The 24,837-nt window shown below is 35.5% G+C and overlaps 1 protein-coding gene and 1 long non-coding RNA gene across 2 annotated transcripts; one reads left to right on the forward strand and one right to left on the reverse strand.

Moving 5' to 3' along the window:
* The first annotated feature begins 4,911 nt into the window (after window positions 1-4,911).
* On the forward strand, window positions 4,912-9,643 carry LOC141648159 (nucleobase-ascorbate transporter 4-like). The gene is made up of 14 exons (XM_074456647.1): window positions 4,912-5,095; window positions 5,983-6,080; window positions 6,172-6,348; window positions 6,506-6,606; window positions 6,695-6,770; window positions 6,870-6,929; window positions 7,013-7,197; window positions 7,290-7,386; window positions 7,482-7,568; window positions 7,657-7,715; window positions 7,822-7,913; window positions 8,013-8,090; window positions 8,183-8,343; window positions 9,202-9,643. Exons 1-14 carry the CDS (start codon window positions 4,999-5,001, stop codon window positions 9,418-9,420), a joined length of 1,587 nt encoding a protein of 528 aa, XP_074312748.1. The 5' UTR covers window positions 4,912-4,998; the 3' UTR covers window positions 9,421-9,643.
* Window positions 9,644-11,635: 1,992 nt separating this feature from the next.
* LOC141646327 (uncharacterized) lies at window positions 11,636-14,057 on the reverse strand. The gene is made up of 2 exons (XR_012545510.1): window positions 13,541-14,057; window positions 11,636-11,896 (listed from the first exon to the last, which is right to left on the reverse strand). It is a non-coding gene; the product is annotated as an uncharacterized LOC141646327 (long non-coding RNA).
* Between the last annotated feature and the right edge of the window lie 10,780 nt (window positions 14,058-24,837).

The raw sequence follows: 24,837 nt of genomic DNA on the forward strand, positions 1-24,837 counted from the left end.
GATTCGGATTACCGGATGGTTTAGACCCAAAAAAAAAATAGTTTGGCAAATAAAGAAAGTAACCAAATTACGTAAGAAATTAAGTAATTACTAATGAACATGGCAAAGAGATGTGTAACACAACAATTTGTGAAAATGGTGATGATAGATTGTAAATGAATGGAGAGAATATATCGGTACATCCTTGGGTCCTCTGGGAGTAGAGCTGATCAAAAGCGGGCTTGGGCCGAACATGGGCCGGGCCTAGCTGCTAAAAAAGTGTCCGGCGGGCCGTATTTTATAGCCCGAGCCCGCTAAGCGGGCCATTTTCCATTGTCCGTACCCGCCCACTTCAAGAGAGCGGGCCGGCCCGTGGGCCTGACTAAAATAAAATATAAAAATTAGTGTTTCTATTAAAACACGAGTTTGTTATCGCTACATCCCCTAAATCTTAACAATTATCTTTAAAACCTTGCCCTAAAAAAGTATACTAATTTTCAAAAGATAAGTTTACTAGATTTTGGAAAAAACACAAGTTTGGCAATGTTCTACTACAAAACATAAAAGTTCATTTTTGCCACGGTATTTGTGTGGCACTTTTAGCGGTTACATACACTCCTGTGTAAATACTTGAAAGGTACTATCTTTATATGACAATCTCGTTAGCATGTCCATTCTCGGAGAATCTTTATACGACAAGTGTAAATAGCAACAGTCTCCACTTATACGTAAGGCATAAGTATTCATTTGCGCTACCTAATTGATTTAGAGTGTACAAATTGCAAATGAAATGAGCAGAAAACGTCAGAGAACGTCTGAGGATTGAGGGTTTGAGGACTTTTATGAGGTTACTAATAATAGCGGGCCTAGCGGGCCGCCTATGGGCAATTTTGTTTAGTCCAAGCCCGTCCATTTATTATAGCGGGCCTAGTTTTCTTGTCCGTTACCCGTTTACTTTTTGATTTTTCTTGTCCAAGCCCGCCATTTTAGCGGGCCGAACGGGCTGGGCCAAATGGGTCGGCCCGCACTTGATCAGCTCTATCTGGGAGGATAATAAATGCGTTCTCCTTAGCCAATAAGAGGCTTTATCTATAAAATACTATTAAAAGCTTAGGCTAAAAGCCTAGGCTAAAATGACCCATAAACTCCATGTATACAAATCCACATAGGATTTAGAAAAATGCCACGCAGGATTTAAAAATGTCACGCAGGATTTGAAATCTATAAATATTCTTCTTTACTTTGATTTACTATTCTACGTTTTAATTGTTCATTTTATTACTTTGGAGCTATTTACTCCACTACTACCTTTCATCTACCCTAATTTGTGAATTATGTATTTCACATTCCCTTTTCAATTTCCCTCATTTACTTAGAATTTGTAACCAACATTAAGCCATTCATCTCCCTATTAATGAATGTAATAAAAAAAAACGTTATATTATTAATGCTCTAATAGCATGCATGAAGTATATAACCACTTCATTTCCTGGTTTTAATTTGTAGACTTCTCCCGTCTCTCTAACTCAATTTAAAAATCTTCATATTGTTCCGTTTGTATAATTGTTGTATTCGAGTTGAGATATGCATAATATGAGATATGCATAATATGTACCATTTCCCATCCTCTGGAATCTACTTTTTACCTTATATACACATGAAATGTTTTATGTGTACATGTCGTGAACTTTGTGGGGATACACTTGTGTTTTTTGTTGGGTTTGTTACTTCTTTCGGTAAATTAAATTTCAGTTTCTTTTTGTGATTGTGCTTGACCAGGGATTGAGCACCATGATCTTCTTTAAGGGTTTGTTGTTCGTTCATATTCTACTACTCCGTAAGTCACTCCTTTTGATAATCTTTCTCATCTTTTGTTATTTTTGTTATTCTTGTAAAAGGGGAGTTTATTCTGTTATTAGTGTACGTGTTATTCATTTTGCTTTGTTCTAATGCTACTTTTTACTTAACATGCATAATGTACATGAAATTGATTCACTTTTACATGTGAATGCATAAAAAAAGGATGATAAGCTAAGGCAGGTGATGGAGGAGACGATCGAAGGCGATCCGAATTGAGAAGTAGAAATTATTGTAGAAAAGGAAAACGATCAAGTTGGGGTGCGGAGATAGGTGCCCAGTGATGAGGGATCTGAAGCTCCATATCTTTGAATGAGAGCGGATGCGTTGCAACATCTCGGTCATAACGAGTAGCTGCGATCGGGTCAGCTTGAAACAATTACATGTGACCTCTACTAAGGCTACCATGCACCAAGCAACAACCGTTAATGTCGTCGATATATATCGTACATTTAGTTTTTTTTTTTTTTTTTTGGATATTTTATGTTTACTGTTCATTTTTTTTTGCAAAAACACCAAATCTCCATAAACAACTTTAATCATAATTGATTACATTTTACTCTGTAAAAAATAAATCATCTTAATTTTAACTTGGGTTGTACATTTTAATGTTGGGCCTATTTATTTTATATAGGTTCCTTTTCTTATTGTTTAGAGTTGTTATGAAGTAGATTCTATTGAATGTTTTTTCTATCAACCATTTGACTTTCATTACTTTTCGTTAAATGAACCTCACTGTATTTTTGATACTTTAATTTCGATTACTCCTTCTGTTCGGTCAAATATTTACCAATTTATTACTAAAATAGAAAGGAAAACAATTGACTAAGACACCCAAAAATGGAATATGTAAACTATGTGTGATATTGCATAATACGAATTATAATATTTCCACTCAATTTTCCAGCATTACAAAGGTCATTTAAGCTTAGTAAAAGTAAATCAAATGAACGGCATATATCATCCCGTGCATTTCACGGGTGTTAAAACTAGTTTTCATTAAAAAAAGATATAAATGTAAAGGTAAATATAGGAAATACTAGAAATGCAAGCTTCTTATTGACTAAGGAGGACGCATTTATTGTCCTCCCGGAGGACCTAAGAATTTTTCGAAAAGAAAATGTGTATAATTACCTGAAAGAGTAAGTATTATCATGACACGATCTAAAAAGAAAGAGTCAATCCCCGTCGAATATTAATTTTATCATGAAAACAATGCCTTACCTTTTCAAACTTAATTTCAAATTAGTAAAATTAATAGTTCAATTCGAGTCAGATCTTATTAGTTCAATTTATTCATTTAATTTATTAGTTCATTTCGCGATTTAGTTCAGCTTTGATCTCCATTTTTTTTAGTTTACTTCATTTCACTTTAGTTCACTTTAGGTTAATATCGAACAAATCGACTGCATTTGTTAGTATGACCCTGTTTGGCAAACAATAGAAGCAGATTCATGATAGCAAATAACGTTAACAGAATATGATTAACAAACTTTAGTAGCAAGTTTTACTATCAAACAAATTAGCAGAATTAGAAAAGGGTGTTTGGTAATTAGCAGATTTTAGGATAATTAGAATGGTTTCATGAATAAATTGAATATGCTAAACCAATATGTTGCTATTAACAACATGTTCAAAAACAGTAATTTCCGGCAATATGCTCTCAGAATACGCCGTTTACCAAACACATGAAAATAGTAGATTGCTTGGTCAAACAACTGATTAGGCCGAAATCTACTAATTTTGTTGGAACCCGAAAAATCAATCGAAAATACCTGAATCAACACCTGACCGTACATCCGAAAGGTAGGTATAACTGAACTTTACCCCGAAACTTGAATCGACCTGAATTCATTCGAAATCAAACCGAAGTTGTAATATCCGAAATAGACCCACGATCGAATGAACCTGAACTGTTTCAACCTGATTTGTTTTAATCCGAACCGATATATATACCTGAACCGATTTCAACCCGTACATTGATGACTGAAACCCAACATTGAAACCCGAAATGACGCGAATGTACCTAGGCGTCACATCTAAAGTGTCGTTTTATACGTGAGTGTCACTCATTTGACGTTAATGAATTAATATTATATCGTAGTTATACAAAAAAAAAACGTCATATATTACTTTTTTTTTTTTAAATTATTTATATTATATCCAATGTTTTTAATTAATAAAGACCTAGTGCCTTGACATTCGATCTGATTATGACCTTACTCGAATCTCATCTGCTCTGATATTGACCAGACTCGAACCTTATTTGCTCCGATATTGACCCGACTCGAACCTGAACCGACCCGAAATACCTACAATCGATTAAAAGTGAAAACTGAATCCAACCTGAGTTGAACCGAACTGAAATCGAAAAAAAAGATAAACCGAAATAACCCGATCCGAAAGAACCCAAACCAAAACTGATCCGATTAACCCGTTTACCACCTCTAATTTCGTCCAATATGTTATTTATCAAACAGGGCCTATATAGCTATATATCATATGACAAAGGCAAATACTCTTTCTGTCCTGGTCAATTGTTGTTCTTTGGTTTTAGCACAAAAACCAAGAAAAGGGGAAGGGGTCAATTACTAGATGACAAGTGGAACAAATTGGGTGTGAATAATCAAATTGTTTATCTAGTTCATCCTTAAAATAGAAAAGACAACAATTGACTGAGACACCTCAAAATGAAAAAGGACAACAAATAACCGGCACCGAGGGAGTAATGAGTTATGGTCTCTTAATAATGGAAAACAATGAGCTATTTCCAAACTACAAAAAGTTACACTGAAATATTTGTCACAACTTCCATTTCTACCTCCTTTACCTATCACTCATTTACTACTCTTGACAACAATCTGTTGAAACTTCATTTTCTTGCCATTTCTTCGAAAACTTGAAATAAATTAACAAAAAACATATATTATGTTTTAGTTATAGTCACAAGTCTAGTAGTCATATTAATTTAACTAATTATGATTTTATGAAAAAGACATTTTCTTCATTGATGTTACGTACCATTTTGTTTTATTACGTAAGAGATCACATTTGTTTACTTAGTCATTTCTACATGTTTTTATCAAATTTCATCATTACTTCTCATACATATCTTATAACAATATTGTAATATTAGTATTTGGTTGTGTTAAGAAGTTAAGAATGGCTGCACCGAAGGGTGGTGATGATCCCGCGCCATTCCCGGTGAAGGAGCAGCTCCCTGGTGTCGATTTTTGCATTACAAGCAACCCTCCTTGGCGTATGCATGTTTTTGAATTGTTTGATCATCTTTCTCTGTCTATGAAATATTAATTTTTTTTTTTATATAGTAAGGTTAAAACTTTATTACTAGTACTTCTTTTCTTTTCCGTCGTCTATGATGAGGCATAAGATCAATACAAGTATACAACCCGAGTGAGGTGATTCGAACCGTAAGGCTTATATTATCAATTGTTTTTTTGGTTTTAGAGGGTTTTGGTTAATTAGCTTGTTTGTTAAGTAGTCTACTTTACCTTAGTTGATCAACACACTTCCATACATACTTTGTACAATTGAAGAAGCTTTTATCATTTTAACATTATTATTTTTTTATGAATTTAGGATAAGCAAGTGTTTAGCTACATAGCAACTAAAGAGCTTAGTGGACTTTCTTGATTATAATTATAGAAGTCACAAAAATTTAGCCTTTTAGACTAGCCCTTGCATTGCAAATGCAGATCTCAATTCTCAGCTAGCTTAACTGGTAAAGTCATGAGGTGTGGTACTCACGACCCTGGTTTAAACCCCTTTAGCATCATATTTGTTCTTATTCTTGTAAATTCTTATTTAATTGTGGCAAGATTTTTTCTTAATACCTTATTTAAGAAATGTCCACTTAATCATCACTCGAGATTATCCTTAATAAAGCAAGTTTCTGCACATGTTAGCTAGTTCAACCGGTAAAGTATTCAACGCACGGTCTCCAAGACCCGGCCGGTCATTGCATTGTCCTTATAATTTCCTTTACACAAAAAAATAAAAATGATTTGTGTATGAAAATTTACCTCTAATTCATCTCATAGGGTTTGAAGTACAAAATGTTTGTCCATATTTAGTGAGTAGGACCATGGAGGCATGGAGCTGATTTTTACTTTTACAAAAATGCAGATGAATCAATAATTCTTGGTTTTCAGCATTTTCTAGTAATGCTTGGGACAACTGTAATGATTCCATCTATACTAGTTCCTCAAATGGGAGGGGGACAGGTGAAGAATTATTATGTTACAGTTACATTTATCTGAACTTTGGTAATTAATCTAATGTTTTATACTTCTGATTACTGTAAGTGGTTAACAGGAAGAGAAAGCTAAAGTGATACAGACATTACTCTTCGTGTCGGGACTGAATACCTTACTGCAGACTCTATTTGGATGTAGAACATCAATAGTGATTGGAGGTTCTTATGCATTTGTCATTCCTGCTATCTCTATCATCTTTACTGGCCACTTTGCCCACATCATTGATCCTCATGAGGTTTGTGTTCATAAACTACGACTCTACGACTGAAATCAAGAACTTTTATGTATGAGTCATTTTAACATTACACATGGTACATAACTACTGGAAAGAAAAGAAGTCGTTTTTGTGTGACATGGAATTTAATTCTCTTGCCTTGTTGTTTGCATTATAGAGGTTCAGGGCAACAATGAGATCGATCCAAGGGGCAATAATGTTTGCATCGATATTTCCAGTCATAATTGGGGTTCTGGGACTGTGGAGGATTGTTGTAAGGTCAGGTGGAAAAACACTGTTTTCGACTGACTTATTAAAAATACGTTTCTTGCGTAAAGCGTTTGCTCATGGAAATTTGTTAGTGTAGGTTCTTAAGCCCTCTTGCTGCTATTCCTCTAGTGACTCTAACTGGACTTGGCTTATTACAGTACGGTTTCCCTCTGGTACGCTAGTTATCATTGTACCATGATCCTGTCATTAATGTCTTAGGAATTTATTTACCAAACCTGAAATTATATACTGTCCATCTGATCTTATGCTAGCTTGCTCAATGCTCTGCAATCGGAATCCCAGCTCTTGCTGTACTTATATTTCTCTCGCAGGTACGAGCATCCAATCTCTCGGCTTTTGTTGTACTCGTGTACATTATTTTGGCTAAGATATGAAAACATAACTGATAATGCAGTATCTTGGTAGCATCTTGAAGCCATTTAAATCCGTTGGACGCCGATATGCACCAATAGCAACAGTAGCCCTAATTTCAGCTTTTGCAGCAGTCCTGACAGCAGGCAGAGCCTTTAAGAACACCTCGCCAAGTACTCAGTTTTACTGTCGTACTGATCACAGTGGTCTCATCGGTGCTGCTTCCTGGTGAGTTCATTCTAGATGATACCAGAAGATCAACATATTCTTGTCTTCTTAATTATTATACACAGTAATGAGTTCCTGATATTGTTATGCAGGCTGCGGGTCCCTTACCCGTTTCAATGGGGACGCCCAACTTTGAATATTACCAGCGGTTTTGCTATGATGGCTGCCACTTTTGTTTCCGTTATTGAGGTTTGTACCAAGTACCATTCTTCTCCTCACACGCCAACATTCAGGTTTTCGGATAATTCTACAGTATGGAGATAATGTGTTTCTTGAATGTGTAGTCTACAGGCTCATTTATCGCAGCAGCAAGGTATGGCAGCGCCACACCAGTCCCGTCTTCAGTTATAGGCCGTGGAGTTACCTGGCTCGTGAGTCTTTCTCATTTTTCCTGTCAGTCTGAGACCATCTCGTTTTGCATTCCGAATCTAAAAGAAAGATTTATTGTTTTAATTGTAGGGTGCTGGAAATTTCTTGAATGGGGCATTTGGTACAGTCTGTGGCTCAGTTGCATCAGTGTAACATTCCTCGCTTTTTTTTTGGACAGTAGAAAACTTATCAGCATTCCTATTCAACTATTTTAACGCGTAATGTTCCCCTTTCGGATTTTCTTTGATTTTGTAGGGAGAATGTAGGACTTTTGGGACTTAATCAGATTGGAAGTCGTAGAGTTGCTCAAATTGCCGCATTTTTCATGCTTTTCTTTTCGGTTCTAGGTGCGTTCTACTGTCATTATCCAACATGGAGTAAACCAAAAAAACGCGTATGTTTGTTTACCAAATCGATTCAACACTAATTTTGTCTCTTCAAATCAGGGAAATTTGGGGCGGTCCTAGCTTCTATACCACTACCCATATTTGCAGCAGTTAACTGTGTTCTGTATGCCTATGTAGGTAAGCATAGATATTCTACTGTTCTGTTTCTGTAAGAATGCCTTTTTTCGGGGTTTCTGACATTGGTTTCTTTCGCAATGTTATGCATGCAGCTTCTGCAGGGCTAGACTTTCTGCAGTTCTGCAACCTGAATAGCTTTAGAACAAAGTTCATTCTAGGGCTTTCACTGTACATGGGCCTTTCTGTACCTCAGTTCTTCAATGACTATCTCATGGTTGACGGACGCACTCCTGTTTCCACTAATTCCAAGGCTGTATGTCTGCTTCATTTTCTGCTATTTACAAACTAACACTACATCTACAATTTTAACCCTTAGTATATGTCAGTAAGTTGTTACAGTGATTAAGCGGTGATACTCGGAACTTAGGCTTAAAATTTGTACTCCGTAGTAAACTAGTAACCAAAATTGTTTCTCTATATATATCCCTTTATATCGAAAAATCATGTTAATTATTACTTATTTACATTTAGTAATGTAAGACTATGTTTGGTAAAATTAGCTGAGAAGGTAACTGAAACCTTTTAAGGTAGCTGAAAACTGAAAATTAACTAAAACTTGAAAAGGTGACGAGCTAGCTCACGTTCGTAGTTTTGGTTTAGGTAAGTTTGTGTGGTCGGATGCCTTGCCTCCGGGAGCGGGCAATGCTGTAAACGTTGATTTATCGTTATTAAATTAAGCCTCGTGCTTTTTTCCTCAAAAAAAAAAAAAAAAAAACTTGAAAAGGTGACCGATAATGTAGCTGAAAATTAGGAGCTGAAAAGGTAACGATTATATGAAAAATGTTTGCCAAACTAGCTAAAAAGGTAGTTGATTTTTGGTGAAATGACGTGAAAGGATATGATAATAATGTAATATTATGGATTGAAGGGCTAAAACAGGAAAGTAAAACCAGTTACTTAAAATCTCAAATGCTACCCTTGGTAGAATTTTATTTCAGGTAAATTATTTGCTAAAAATGCTACTTGTCACGCTTGTCAAAAAATAAGCTACCTGGAATTTTTGTCAAAAAAGGTATTTAAGTGAAAAAAGTATCTGAAATGTGCTACCAAACAGAGCCTTAATGTGACTCAAATGCAAGATGATGGTTCTGAATTGGGTAATGTTGTGCAGTTCAACAGCTTGGTGCAAGTGATCTTCACCTCCTCGGCCACAGTGGGCGGCATCATTGCATTGTTCTTAGACTTGACACTCCACCGTAGACAACCCGAAACGAGGAAAGACAGTGGAAGGCTCTGGTGGACCAAGTATCGAGCATTCGAGACAGACCCGAGGAGTGAAGAGTTCTACTCCCTTCCTTGGGGACTCAACAAATATTTCCCATCTGTCTAGTAGCCTTACCAACAAGGGGGGATTGTTTAGCTTGAGTTTATATTTCGGACAAGAAGTAAGAGTGAAATTAAACAGGAATAAATAGATTAATTTGTACAATGAGTGAAATGCAAATTACATATGTATTTATGAATTTATGCAAGTATAATGTACTGGTTGTATGCATATTTTTCAGTTAGGAAGTGCATGGTTCATGATTCTGAATCATGGTAGCACTTGAAAATGTCAAGTGTGCTTGCAAGCTCTCTGTCTCCTATGTTGATTATATTGTATTTCTCTTGTAGCCAGTCCATCGTCTCGTCTCATCTCCACTCCACTTGTGTATTAAACCTCGGTCACAGCATCGGATTTTGATCGATTTCCAAAACTTATAGTGATTGCGTTTTGAGACCAAGGTCAGGCTGCGGTGATCCGTATGAAAGTATGTTTAAAGCCGATAAACAATACTTTCTAGTCCCTCTCATCCATCCTAAAAATAACGTTGTAACACTTATATTATTTGATGCAAACTAGGGCTTGTCAAAGATAAGGGTTGATTCGGGCCATCCGTAACAAGCCCGCAACTCGGGTTAATTACAGTCCGGGCCGGTCAACTCGTGTTAGGCCGTCCGGGTCCAAATCACCTCCTACCTCAAGTCGTGCCTGGGTCTGGGAAACAATACCCGACCCGCTCTCTAGGTCCGCTTCAACCCGGAACTAGGCCCCCCCCCCCCCCCCCCAAATCATGCCAATTCCGGGTTGTGCTTGAATTGACCCGGCCCGCTTAGACTCGTCACCTTCTCTGAGCCGGTTACGGGCTGGCCTTCACATGCCCGGCCCAAGCCTGTTCGCTGGGTTGACCAGCCCCAATCCAAACCAAACTATACATTCCTTTTTGGGTTAAAACTTTCACCAAAGACTCATCATCCACCCTCCTTATTTACATCATTATACCAATAGAGAAAGTAACGTTATTAAAGCTGTCAAAATTCATGTTAATTTTGGTTTGGATCAGTGGATGGAGGTACTAACGAGACTCCGAGAGTGTACGGGGCATTGGGTATGGATCATAAAATTTTACGATATACTAGTTGTGGCACTGCGCCCGATGGGCGCAGTGTCCCAATTTGGCGAAACGGTTTGCTTAAGTAATTTGGGTATATCAACGACCCAAATGGCATTGAATAGTAATCTAATTTTGGAGTAGCTGAGCATCGGAAAGTATATTTGTCTGAATAATTTTTTATCATATTGAACCATTTTACAATCTTACAGAAGGCTAAGTAACTCGTTAACAGGATTATTACTATTAGAAAATTACATATGATTACGAATAAATTACAGATAGTACTGAATAGGGTGAAACATATAATACCAGCTAGAGAACAAGATAAGAAGATAAAATTCCGATAATTTGTGACACGACCTTAGTGAATTCATCCACTTTCTTTGATCTAACACATTTTGAAGGCTCCTTCTCATTCCTATCCCCCTCCTCCTCTTCTTTTCATTACCCTTTTCATTACATTGTTCGTTACTCTACCGGCTGTGGTGCCTCAATTTGGTTAATCGCTTATATTACCTCATCAGTGGATATCGTAGGAAAAATAGTTTTGGTGATCGTTGCCTGTGTAATGCTTCTTAAAATGCCTTGTATAATAAAAAAACAATTCAAAGTTATATCTTTTTCCGAACACCAAATATCATCTGCAACATTTCTATTATATAAATACGCACATGATTCACTTAGTTTTCATAATTTGGGGCGAAGATAAATAGTTGTATTTATTGTATATGTTTTGCACTTTGGCATGTTTACTCATAATGTATAATTAAGTCGTAAGTGCGGTTTTTAAGTGTCAAGCGTAGACCATGGAGCACCTATATGTTTTTGTCCGTAATTGTAGATTTTTACAATGCTTGAAGATTTAGAGTTTCAATCTTTGGCCTTTTTCCTATCCATCAGAAATGGTCATTTTTACCTTGTGATAATACTTGCGACGTTACAAAAGCCCTCACAATCCTAAAGAACATCGACATTGCATTTCTGAAGCCTTGTTTTGATGCAAAAATTCGGAAGCAGAGTGGCAAAGAGAGTTAAGGGGTGCAACAGAAATGAAGGCCGTGATATCCTTAAAGCTCTTTCGTTGGAATTATTTGTTATCTTGGCTTCAATGTATTAAACTTCGTAGCTGGAAACATTGTAAAAGTGACTATTCCAGAAACGCATCCATAATAATACAAAGAGTAACTGTTTGAAAAACTAAAGTTTTGTCATACAAAGATTGCATATATATTCTCAAAAACACATAAAGCATCCTTCTCCTCTAAATGTTATGTAAAACAAACTCTATTCCATCCAGATCGATACAAGATTCAACAAACATAACATTTACGGAGGAAAAAATGTTGTGCAAAAAATGTTGTGCCACAGTCTCAGCTGGCAATCCAGTAATATTATGCAGGCACTACGAAGACAGTTCCATAGTAGCTGAACCTGCAGCAAAAAACAATGTAAGATTACGGCTCCAATGAAAGCCAACGATAATATGTAAACGCGTTTATTAGTGCAATTGATAACTATCTGCACATGTATAGGTTCAAATACCCTACGACAATCATCTATGTTCTTTCTTGATTCCGTTACCTTACTACCCATTTATTAATTTCGGCCGAAAAACTTTACACCCACAACAGGTGTAACTAAAGGGACATCCAAGACCATGTGATGTCTGCAATTAACTTTCCCAGTCACTTTATTACCATCTGTAAGTGAAGACTAATGCAAATTCCAGAACTCAGCAAACATATCTTATGCACATATGCATTTCAGATCAATAACAGAAATTCTTGGGACAACAAGGAGTCCGGTATCAAATCAATATCTATATAGAATAATGATAGTAAGCATAAAATGGGAGTAAATTATCACTACACATTAGTCGACCAGAACTTGGTAACTTAGATATCTAACTCGATCTACTTTATATGATAACATTTTTGATATACATAACAATCTATTTGCACGCAATCAAAATAAAATCAAAATGAAAAAATGGAACCTAAATGATAAAACAGCATTATCACTGTTGCCCAAGATTATGTTTGGCAGTCTGATACGAAGCTTTAAGAGAACTGCAACCAAGATTGCTTTAAAAAAAATGAGAAACTCATGACAAGTACGGTAAACACTGCATCCTAATTCCCTTCAGAATTCAACACATTGATTCAACAAAATCTGTCACGTGACAATTTCAACACAATAGCCGTGTTAAAATGACAAATAACTACGCCCCCACATCAAAACTTTGTCGGATTATTTGTTCAGGCTGCGGGTTACATGTTGAGGGAGGAGGCAAAAAAATATGGTTATTGTTAAATGGGGTATTTGACTAAAAAAACAAATGATTAAAGTAAATGCAAAGGCAAATCCGCACCCCTCGATGTGAGACTAACCCCAATGATCAAAGCTTAAATGGACCAAAGCATATGACAAGCCAACTGGTCTTTGATTAGAGTTGAAAATTTTGAAAATAAAAAAGGAACCTAATATGAACTATATCATCGAGATATAACGCAACATAATTGTAAATGAAAACAACTATCTAAGTAAAGATATACTAAAGTAAATTTCGTAATATATTGAAATTTTGGAGGCCCGTGATTTTTATGTCGGTCAAATGAACAGTCATCCATGCGGCCATTCCGGCTTTCTTTGCTCCGTCACTGGAATAAAGCTAAAATATTTCCCTTTGACTCCAACAGAACTATTAATGATGTGCTTATTTTTTTATCTTTCTTGTATGTCAAAAATCATTAAAAGACATCACCCTATCAACTATTTGAAGGTAAAATCGTATAATCAAATTACTTATTTCCTAAGACGATAAACAATATTCTTCAAAGCTCAAATGTACCATTAGTATTTATAATTCATGTATACCTATTAATCTATTCAGATAATTGTAAGCAAGCTAAACACGACATCATTTCACCAAGGTCGAACTAAATTCAGTATCAAAGCAGTCACATGGGTATAACATGAAACTTGTATAATATATTGAGTATGGTGGTACTTAGTTCAGTACTACCATTGGCACAAACTTATTTTAGGGCGTTAGTGTAAAAAGTCAGTATTTACCTGTAGTTGATATGACATCCAGCTCCATCACAATCACCCTGTTGAAACCCAAATATTGAGAAAGTCAGACCCATCGTGACCTAAAACAGAGCCGAATTTTGACAGCATAAAGTAATCGCTCAATGGATTTTGGATCAAGTGTGAGATGTACACCATCTTGCTCAGAATTTCTTTGTTCCAGGGGAAAATAGGCAAGTTAAACCTCGTTAAAAGTCCATCAACTTAAACATACATGTACACTTAATACTGTTGGAAAAAAATAAAGGAGCACATCTACAGAATAGTAGCATATCAAAGACGCCAGGGAAGTCCAAACAGTAGTAAGAAAGAAGGGAAACTTGTTATCCATAGCATTTCAATGCAAAATGTTAGCAAACAAAATAAAGACTGGGTGTGCATGCACTTGCAACACGTTAACCTAGTAGTATAATTTACAACTACCACAGATAAGCATAAACATAAACATAAACATAAACATAAACATAAACATAAACATAAACATAAACATAAACATAAACATAATAATAATAATAATAATAATAATAATAATAATAATAATAATAATAATAATAATAATAATAATAATAATATTATTATTATTATTATTATTATTATTATTATTAGAGCCAGTTACAAAAAGACAAAGTTAGAGTTTGCAGGGTGCACTATAATTATATTGGCATAAACCTAGCAGTCAGAATCATAGTAACCCTCGCTGCCAGAGTTGTCTTCAGACCACATAGTGAAATCTTCCGAAACTGGGTGTGCTTTTTCTAGGCGACGATGACATTCGTATTTCTCTCTTGTAGTCGTATAGTTCTTGCATACACAATACATCCTCACCACCTTTTGGCCCCTTTGAGCCGTGATCAAACCACGTATATTTTCTGAAACTAATTCGTTATTATAATCGACAAGTACTTTTGAAGTTTCAGTTCCCACAAGGAACAATTCTGCCCACCATTTGCAAACCTCGGCTACACTCCTCTTATCAGCTTTTGAGAGCCTATTAAACACATTAGAAAGAACAACCTCTAAACCAAGTGCCTGATGGTGCTGTATATCATCATCTTGTGGTATAGCCTTCAATACATTCGCTTTAACAAATATCTCTTTGCAGTTGAAGCGACCTTTCTTCCAGTCCTCATATTTCCCTATAAATTTTTCTCTGTCACGCTCATCTTCGAAGAAAGGGCGTGTGCATGTGAAGGTATTCATGTTAGGGAGGTAGTGTATTCGTGGGTAAATAATAGTGTAATTTTTATTTTCATAAAAGCAGGATGATGGTGACAGGGTAATTGTAATGCACTCTATTACCTTTATAGAGGAGAGGAGGGGAGAAAATGACATTTAATCTTACTTAACCTAAGCAATATAAATGAATAGTGATGACTAACCAACTGCCCTTGCATGTATTTATGTCAATAATTTCATACGTTTAAATAGTTGCATCTATGAGAGCATTAAGTACATGCTCTTTATTTATTTTTACGTTTTTTGGGGGTTTTTTTTTGGGTTTTTGAATGCAAATTTGTGGTTTGCGTTTTATTTCGTTAATCTGAGAAATTTCATAGTATGGTTACTCGGTTTCGATACAATTGAAGCATTCTTTATCCCGTACCTTTATACGTATCATGTACTGCCATTTTTTTAAAATTTAAAAATATTTTTTGTTAATATTTAATCGGGCTGACATATGTAATCAATAAATATTAGCATAATATATTATACCAGTATTCTAATTCCAAACATGGTACTGGTAAATTTTTTTTGCAGATATATGTAATAATTATAATCCTTTAAAAATTATTGGTCTTTATTTACATTTAATGGTTCGCCATAACTATATGAATCTTTCTTGTCTTCGTAAAAAAAAAAATTATATGCTAAAATATTCTATTTCTCGCTTTTTAAAAATTTATCTTTTTGATTGAGCAATAAATAGTTTACATTTTTTTTTGTATATTGATAATTACTTATCAATTCTAACCAGTGTTCCCATTGAGTCCGCCCATAATTTTGTAGTTTTTGAGGCTTTAATTTAGAAGAACTTAATAGTTGTGTTACGAATTAATTTTTCCGGGTTTCCTTTCTTAGAAATATAAAGAGGAATCGTCCTTCGTACAAATAACAATGCATAAACTATAATGTTAGAGCCCTCATTCTATAATGTTAGAGCCCTCTGATTGTGGGACCTTGGAAATGTCCAACGTACAAATAACAACCAAACGAAGTAAGATAGAAAAGAGGAGGAGACTTAATTATTAGGAAGACAATACTAATATTACGAAAAAACTTAAATGCAATAATAATGATTTTTATAAACTTATTAGTAGTACACAATATTGTGTTTTAAAATTTAGGTTAATACGATGAATTAAATTCCTAATTAAATTCTTCCTCCCCCTCCCCTTGGCAAATTCAGATCCTATAAGTTAAACATCCGATAGATAGACAATAAATCTCTTACAAAACCTTCTTACAATGAGATAACTTAAATATAAATATTCTCAACTATAGAAGTTAATATTGTGAAAAGTGAAAACCATGTGTTTTACATTAACATTAGCATAAAATGGTTCTTTAAGCACAAGGAAATGATTGTAAAGAGACAAATTTCAGTAGTCATTTTACGTAAAACTTCCAATATGAAAAAGATATCATGCAAGAGGGTGACTTTAGCATTGGAATATCCTCCAAATGCAAGATGCTAAAGGGACTAACCGAAAGCCAAAATGCACTGACAGTCACTACAATTGCGAAAATGGATGTAATGAGGCAGGATAAGAAGTACGAAAATCTGCAGCCAAATTAGATCAATGCATAATTATTACATGACATAGAAGGACATCCCAGTTTTAAACTAAAAAGATTGAGACATGTGAAAACTAACCTTCCGAAGTATTTGAACAAAGAATCTTCGGAGAATATCCCACGGTACTTTTCTGCAGGCTGTATTACAAAATATCAGTTCAGAAAATGAGATAATTTGCTTCCACACTTCATCTACGGTGATTGCAAAGTATATGTACTTAAAACTCGTATCAGTAACATGATATTGGAAGAAACTGGGTCACAGAACCTCACGTGAGCAAGTAAACCCTCAAGTGCTGACCCAATGATCAGTCCAGTTCTCAAGCTGTAGTAATCAGTAGTTCGGTACAGGGTGGTAGTGAACATAAATTGTTTCCTTGATTACTTCATACTAATCACTGTCAAAATTAATGTTGGTGCAAATTCGTGTAGAATTATGATAGAATGATGGCTCAAGTGTCAAGTCAACTCAGAATGTCAATTATCCACATATCAGATAGTATAAATTCCACATAACATAGTGTCGGATGCTTACATCTCTCTCAAGCTCAAACTTATATAAGCAAGCAGATTGTTTTACAATGTGATATGGTAATCCCTTCAACATAGGGAGAAACTCACAAAATGAATGGAAAAAAACAGCCGCAGAATTTAGAAGTGATACCTTACTTAAGAGCAAACAACATCCACAACTGTCCAGACCTCAGTACCTTGCCCAGACGCATACCCAAAGGCTTCATTCACACACTTAATTAGCTCCCAATTTGTCTATAGCATTAACAAACAAACAGGTAAAGTCTAAACTAAAAATACCTTTTAACAGTATCAACAACATCTAGGTAGTTTCTTGTACTGCATTCAAGGTTTCTACTGAAAATCTCAACTCTGCCATCCTCCATTAAATGTATCTGCTTCAAAGACAGCAAATGTGATCAATAACCTGCAAAATAAATTGAAGTGGTGCAGTCATAAAAGAGACACAACAGACATGGAATTAATTAAGAGAAATGAAATTACCTAACGAATTACCTAATTTTTCGTTCTTTTATAACTCAAAATATAATACTTTCAGAATTACCTAACGAATTTCTACATCGTGTTTGTATTCACATATGTATGAACAATTCCCAAATTTCTACAATTTGAAAGAAAATGAACTGACCACTGATTCACTATATATCATGTTGGAAATTTGAAACAACAAACACTTCCCATTAAACCCCAAGTTATCCCAGAAAATACATGACTATAGTTTGAAAATCGTTGGCTCTTGTGAAGTGGAGTTCATGCATTATCTCCTTTCTGTTTCTTCTAGGGTGGGACGATAGGTAAGCTTTGTCAATCCGAATATGGTTTCCCCCAATCTGAACCAAAAGCGAATATGGATGAGAAACTAAAGTTCTGTGATGTGATAGAAATACAGGAAGAAAACACAACAAGAAGAATTCTATGATGTTCACAGCCTATAATTTCATTCTACCTTAATTGTTGGTTTTCCTAGCACCTCAAACTACAATTTTTATACTCCTTCACCTAGTCATTTTATTCCACTTTTACATACGGCCGTATTTCTCAACGAGGTACCTCTACCCATCTAAGACCATCATCTGCCTTACTTAAAATAAAATCTCTCTCACTCAATCCATTTCACTCTTACATACAATTCAATTCTAAGGGGTTGTTTGGTTACCCACTGAATAATGTAGGAGCTTAAATTCATGTGAATTGCAAAATGGGTATGTTGTTTGGTTACCCCAATTCACATGAATTGGAAGTTCCCATGAATTCCAATTCCTCCACAATGGAGGAAGTTGCTTACCTAGGCCCTCCTAGGTAAGTTAGAATGCCTACATGAATTGCACTTCCTCCATGGCAACCAAACATATTTTTGTAATTCACATGAATTCCAAATTCACGTGTTTTATAACTTCCTAGGTAATACAAATTCCTATATGCAACCAAACGACCCCTAATTCTTATTTCGTGTGAAAGACTCAAAATTATTTAAATAGGGACCCTTTCCCAGCTTCGCTTTTTTTATACGCTTTAATAACAGCTGCCTATTTGACCGATTTGCCTATAATATCCCTTGCATTAAGATGTACTCTGTACGTGTTTCTTTTCTTAATGATTATTTCCATTAGCTCCATGTGCTTCAACACCACCACCCAAAATGCAACCCCTATACCTTGTTAAAGTTCCTCCTCCTTCCCTTCCCTTCCCTCATCCTCCTCCTCCTCCTCCATCCCATTCTTCCCCTCCTCCCCCTACCCCTCCTCCCTTTTCCTCCTTCCCCTACTCTTCCCGCCTCCTTCGCCTCTCGTCTTTCTCCTTCTCCTTCCTTTCGGTTTTCCTTACCCTTCTACCAAGATAATCAAGCCACAAACACATCAAGTTTAATTTACTAATAGAAGTAAAGTTAAAGTCTGAAATCACATTGTATTTGTTAGCTTGTTTGAGTTATCACAAAAATGAAAGAAATTATAATGAATCGGGGGTAAGGGTACCAACATTAATTACACAATAGATGAAAACTCACATCAAGAGCCATTTGGGTAATGGTATCCTGAATCCACAGAACAAGAGCCTAATTTCATCAAAAATCCACGTTGCTGCTACTGATAACTGGCAAGTGCATACATATGCAACCCTACAACTGAAAATGTCGAAATCATGTTTTCATGTCTCAATCACAAAGATATTTGAAAATGAAACGGTCACACAACAATTGAAGTGATCTTGGACACTTCTCGCCACTTTCCAGCCTGACCCTCAAAGCTGTAGAAAGGTGATTGGTACTTGTTGAATCCCAAAATAAACTTGGAATTTAAACTTGCCCAATTTATTGCATTTAATCAATCAATCTAAACCTCTAAAACTCAACAGATCACTGCAGCAATCAAGCCAAATCCAAAAAGTCAACCCTAAATTATCTAAATGAACTATATGCAATCATCCAAGCAAGCATTCAATTTATTAGAATTTAAAAAATAGAAACCTTTTAAAAGGGGATAAACCTTACGTCTTGCGGTAGGTAGGTATTGATGACAGTGGATCTGGTGGCAGTACAGTTTGTAAGTGGCTTTTGAACTTGCGTCTCAGCCCGCCCTAAAACCGCGGAGAACACAGAAACCATCTATTCAAGGAGATCCGGCAGGCTGAATTCGATTCTTGTGCTTTTGTAGAAACAACAGCACGCCTCCTGAAAGAAGAGTGAGTCTTCTCCATTACACATGCTGTTGTGTCTGCAAAGACAAAAGAATAGAAGACACTGACTTTAAGCTTGCGCCACAGTCAAAGTATAGCAGAAAATCTCAGATTAGGAACAACTCCCACCTGTAGATCAATGTTAGAAAGTATTCGGAGGTTAGCAATCGATGGTATTGCTTCAGTATCCTCTCACAATAAGCGGCAATCATTTGGTAAGTCTAATATTACAATTTTATTGCAATGTTCTGTGAATTCTATTAACACTAAACTGCCTGAGACAAACTTCTATTGTTTATTTTACTATACTATTAAAACTTCAGGATGTTTGCTATTTTGACAGGAAAAGGCCACAAAAACTCCAATTCCTACAAAATGTAACGAATACACGCAAAACGCTTAGAACATGGGATTAGCTCACAAATACACTAATATTAGTGCAATAATACTATAAAACCGATCTAAAAAAGGAGTTAAACTCTTATTTAAAATGGACTTATCAATTAGCAATAACTCCACTCATATTGTTCCTCTTTACGTCGCCATCAAGTGTAGTAGTAAAACCTCCATAAGATGAATGAGTCCATATTTCTATAAATTCAGTTTAGTGTTTGATCTTTTGAAACATGTTATCTCAACTTGCATAAATCGCGTTCCCAAATATTCACACTGAGCTCAATTTTTAGGTGCAATTTTCAATTTAGCTGAATCATAATGCTTGTATGTGCACATTCCTCACACCTGAAGCTCTACATCCTCCAATTTCTAAAATAAATCAAATGATGCATTCATTATGTTAAACACAAATAAAGCTTTTATAACATACAAGCCGCTGAGCTATGCTTGCTTAACACCATCTTACAGCATATGAGTCATCATTCTACATATCATTAAAACATAAATGAGAAGCTAGTCTGCCGTTGCTCATGTAGACATACATAAGCATGTTTGTGCCCTTTTCTATACAATATCCAACCAAATTTAAAAGATTTCTATGATGTAACCTTCCGAGCAGTTTCACCTGATAAGAATTGCAAATAAAATGAAGATGTAAAACCCTATTTTATCTATAGCATTACAGAACTCCACAAGCTCCACAATTCTGAGTACCAATTTGCAATTATTGCAGGACAAGACGTCAGCATAATTTTATTATCTGCACTAACCTCCGTTTCAAACTCTCTCTCGCCTTGCTCTGAGTCCGTTGCTAGAACCTTCACGGCAACTATTTCGCCAGTCAACATCTGTGCTTTGTATAACGGACCAAATGCACCTTGACCAATCATTGTTGTAAAATTTTGAGTTGCTTTCTGTAAATCCCTGCAGATGTATCAGCCACCATCAAAAGTCGTCAAATGAAATGCTCGTGTATGGAAACACGAAGCAAAAACACGGTAACTTCAGTATGAGCATGATCCATGATGAATTACTGAAGTCTCATTAATTAGAGAATCAATCATAGTTAATGCGGAGCACAAAAGATTATCAAACAAGGAAATGGCTCCTTAATCAGAAAGAAGTTAGGCAGCCTACTTACTGACCTACCTCCTATTCAATAAACATTTAAACCACTTCAATAAGAAGAAAACAATGATTACCTAACTTCATGATGTTTCTAAAAATCAGTAAACCATGTATATCAACATTCCCAAAGTCTCACCGTTGAGCAATTAGATCAACTTAAAGTCTAATTATAAAGTTGTTCTTTAAACTTCGAAAACAATATCAGCTCAAAGCAAATTTCGTTTCAACTAAAGAACAGGTAGCAAGAATTTCCATTCATGCATCATAGTGAATAATAGCTACAAGAAATTAAAATTGTCCAACCTATTGCATGCAAACAATTTAAACCAAAATGGACGCCCTTAATTATCGCATGCATACAAAAACAATTTAAACCTAACAATTAAACCCTAAATTAATTTTAAAAAACACATACCTGTAGTGTGAATAATCACTGGATGAATGGAAAAAAAAAACAATCAAATCAAGACGACTCAGTAAAAGGTCCTGAACAGAGATTAACCGGAATCAGAAGTGCTTAGATTAGAAAGATGAATTAGAGTAAGAATAAGAAAAAAAAAATTAATCAGAAGAGCAACTTACCTGCTACGTGTTACTATCAGCGGATTCAACTCTTGATCACCATTGTTGCTTTTGATGAGTGAGAGAGACGGCAGAAAGATGCAGAGACAGAACTCACAACATAGCTTGGGTAGCAGGAATATTTAGATTATCAGGAAGAGTTCAAATGTGATCAAGAAACAATTCGACCTAATATTAAGGAACAAAGTGATTCCTTAAAGAACAAAGTGATTTGATCAAAATGGTTTATATTGTGACCAAATCACTTTATATTCTGACCAAAGTGGTTTGATTTGATTCCTTAATATTTTTGGGTTCTGCCACCATTAAGGAACAATTCGACTCGAATTTTTATATTTAGCTGCACCATTGTTGATCACCATTGTTGCTTTTAAATCACTTTGTCAATATTTAGATTATCAGGAATCAAATGTTTGAAATGTTGTGAGAATGATATAAAAAACGATATTTGGCAACTAAATGCAGATAGCCAGGGAATGCTTACTGGCAAATCGATTGCTATTTTCAGAAGGGCAAATTTATTTGTTCCTAGCGGTAGACGCCTCGCCTTTCAGACAACCAGAAAGGAAAAGATTAATAGACATGCCCTTCAAACCAGCCTGTAAAAAAGAAGCTCACATTATCCGCGAATTCCTTTTGTTAAAAAACCAAATAGTAGAATGTATTAACTGGTTAAATATATGCTCACCTGATTGGTCTATCTCTCCCAAGACAAGTATAGTTTGCCTTTACCAAGATCATTTAGCTCCATTATACCCAAAAATCCTCTGTTCCATGTCTCAAGATGTTATGCCACATTCTTCAGGAATCAAATGTTTGAAATGCTGTGAGAATGATATAAAAAACGATATTTGGTGTTGTGAGAATGATATAAAAATTGATATTTGGTAACTAAATGCAGATAGCCAGGGAATGCTTACTGGCAAATCAACTGCTATGCTCATAAGGGCAAATTTATTTGTTCCCAGCGGTAGATGCACTTTTCTGCAAGAATACATATTTTCGGGTTTTTATCCCCAAAGGCATATCCTGCTAGTTCACGATCATTGGACACCGTCATGATTTGCAGAGTAGTTCGCAGTAAACTTTCAATTTTCATAAAATAACTACGAATGTAGTAGATCATAGCAACCACCAAAGTACTATGTAGTTTGTTTACTAAGAATCATAATTTTCAAGTGACCAAATCTAAGATACCTTTAAAATGGTTATATATTTAACCGAAAATAAACCCAGACATATGCAAAGTCACTCCAAAAAGGTAGCAAACCAAACCAAAACTTGCATGCAACATGACCCGAATTAGACAAAACATCAAACACTTGGAGTGCATCCCCCAAAAACAAAGACAAAATGATTGAGCAGTAGGTCGAACATGTAAAAAGCAAAATTTAGATTAAATGCAATCCCGAACTCTACAAAATACAAAGTGGCACACAAACAAAGGATTGCAAAATGCTATTTTTCGTCACTATAACCCTAAATGGCCGCTCATAATCCATAAAAATTCGAAAATGTCAATTAAACTACTCAAGTACAAGAACAGGAAACACAGAATGGTAAAAGCAACTCATCTATAGAGTACCTAATTAGACCGCAATTAGTTGAGTAGGTGATGTAGATTCTTAAATATGAGCGATGTCTCCTCAACTCTCCTAGCATATTGTGAAGGTCTCTCCACAAGAATGTCAGCAAGCTCCAAAAGCAGTTGTAGCTCTCTATGGATATTGTGTTTATCCCATTCCCCTCAAACTCTGCAACCAAACAAGATCCAAGTGCTTTGTATCGAGAGCACCATTTAAGTCCTAGATAAAACAGTTAATCGGAGAGCACAATCAGAAAGGAGCTAACCTGAAGAACATTCACATAAAACTCCCGTGTGGTTTTGATCCCTGAAGAACCACTCTACAGGGGAACCAAATAAAAGCAAAAGAAGAGTTAAGCCCATCATCGACTTCTCGATATCAATGATCCATTTTAAGCCATGAAGTTGTCAAATAAGGACGAACATGCATGGTTTGCTACCTTGGCAATCAATCACAGTGAACTCCATTTTAAACCATGAAGTTGTAAAATTAGGATGAACATGCATTGTTTGCTACCTTGGCAATCAATGACAGTTAACTTTGCAAGCAATCATGAAATTGGTATCTCTTAAAGACAGCTAGAAAAGCATCATCAATTAAGTACCTTGAACTCTATTACTACTCATCAATGGTTCATATCTAGGACCATTGATAACAATCTTAATGCTAAAATGCTAAACATCTCATGATTAACCAAAACAAATAAAAGAGAAAAGCGGTAAAAAAAGTCACACAGAATCCGACTCACTTCATTTGCGACAATAGATAACAATCTAAATCTCTAAAAATGCCCAAATCACTGCATGCAATCAATCTTAATCCAAAAATTACACCCTAAATTATTAACTCTCATTCAATAATCCTGCTAATGCCAAATTCGAAAAGATTAAAGCGAAGCACGGATATATCCCAGAAGAACTTCAAATCGCCCAAATTAATGCATGCAATCAATTAAATTAATAAACTTTTAAAAAGTCCCAAATGATTGCATGAAATCAATTTTAAACTCTAAAATAAAAAAAAGGAAAAAGACTGACCTAAAGTGTGACCATCAATGAAAAGGCAGAACTGCAGGAAGACGATAACAGTGGAAGTTCTGGATCAGCGACAAATTTCACAGAAAGAAGAACAAAAAAGATAGAGAAATGAGATGAGAGAAATAGAGACAATAGAGCAAATCAGCAAAAAAAACCCAAATACTAATGGTAATCAGGGGAAAATGGGAAGAAAAAAAATGGAAATTAAACCTGGGAAATGATAAAATTGCTTACATTTGATACCCTATGCAAGAGCAAACCCAAATAATTGTTGTATGAAAAATCAGTAAAAGGAAGGAAATCGAAATAACGCAGGATGAAATCGCATGAAAGAGAAAGAGGGAGAAAATGTCGAAGAAATGAAGGAAAGCAACGTGAAATCAGAAGATAGAAGACTCAGGGGCAAAATGGTCCAAAACGCACAAAATTACTGTTCTGGGAACAGTAACCAAACCTTAGACTTTTTAAGGAGTATGGAAACATAGGCAATTTGAATCTAAATACTGTTTTCGTCATTTGTTTATCTATTTCATATTTGGGTGTCCAG

This window comes from Silene latifolia, chromosome 3 (assembly GCF_048544455.1).
Source record: "Silene latifolia isolate original U9 population chromosome 3, ASM4854445v1, whole genome shotgun sequence".
In the NCBI taxonomy this organism is placed as follows: Eukaryota; Viridiplantae; Streptophyta; class Magnoliopsida; order Caryophyllales; family Caryophyllaceae; genus Silene; species Silene latifolia.

Excerpts from the sequence above, each read along its gene's own strand:
- LOC141648159 (XM_074456647.1), top strand. The coding sequence starts at position 4,999 with ATGGCTGCACCGAAGGGTGGTGATGATCCCGCGCCATTCCCGGTGAAG. Across the intron at positions 6,771-6,869 it reads TACAGTACGGTTTCCCTCTG|CTTGCTCAATGCTCTGCAAT; the intron begins GTACGCTAGTTA and ends ATCTTATGCTAG. Across the intron at positions 7,914-8,012 it reads GCTTTTCTTTTCGGTTCTAG|GGAAATTTGGGGCGGTCCTA; the intron begins GTGCGTTCTACT and ends TCTTCAAATCAG.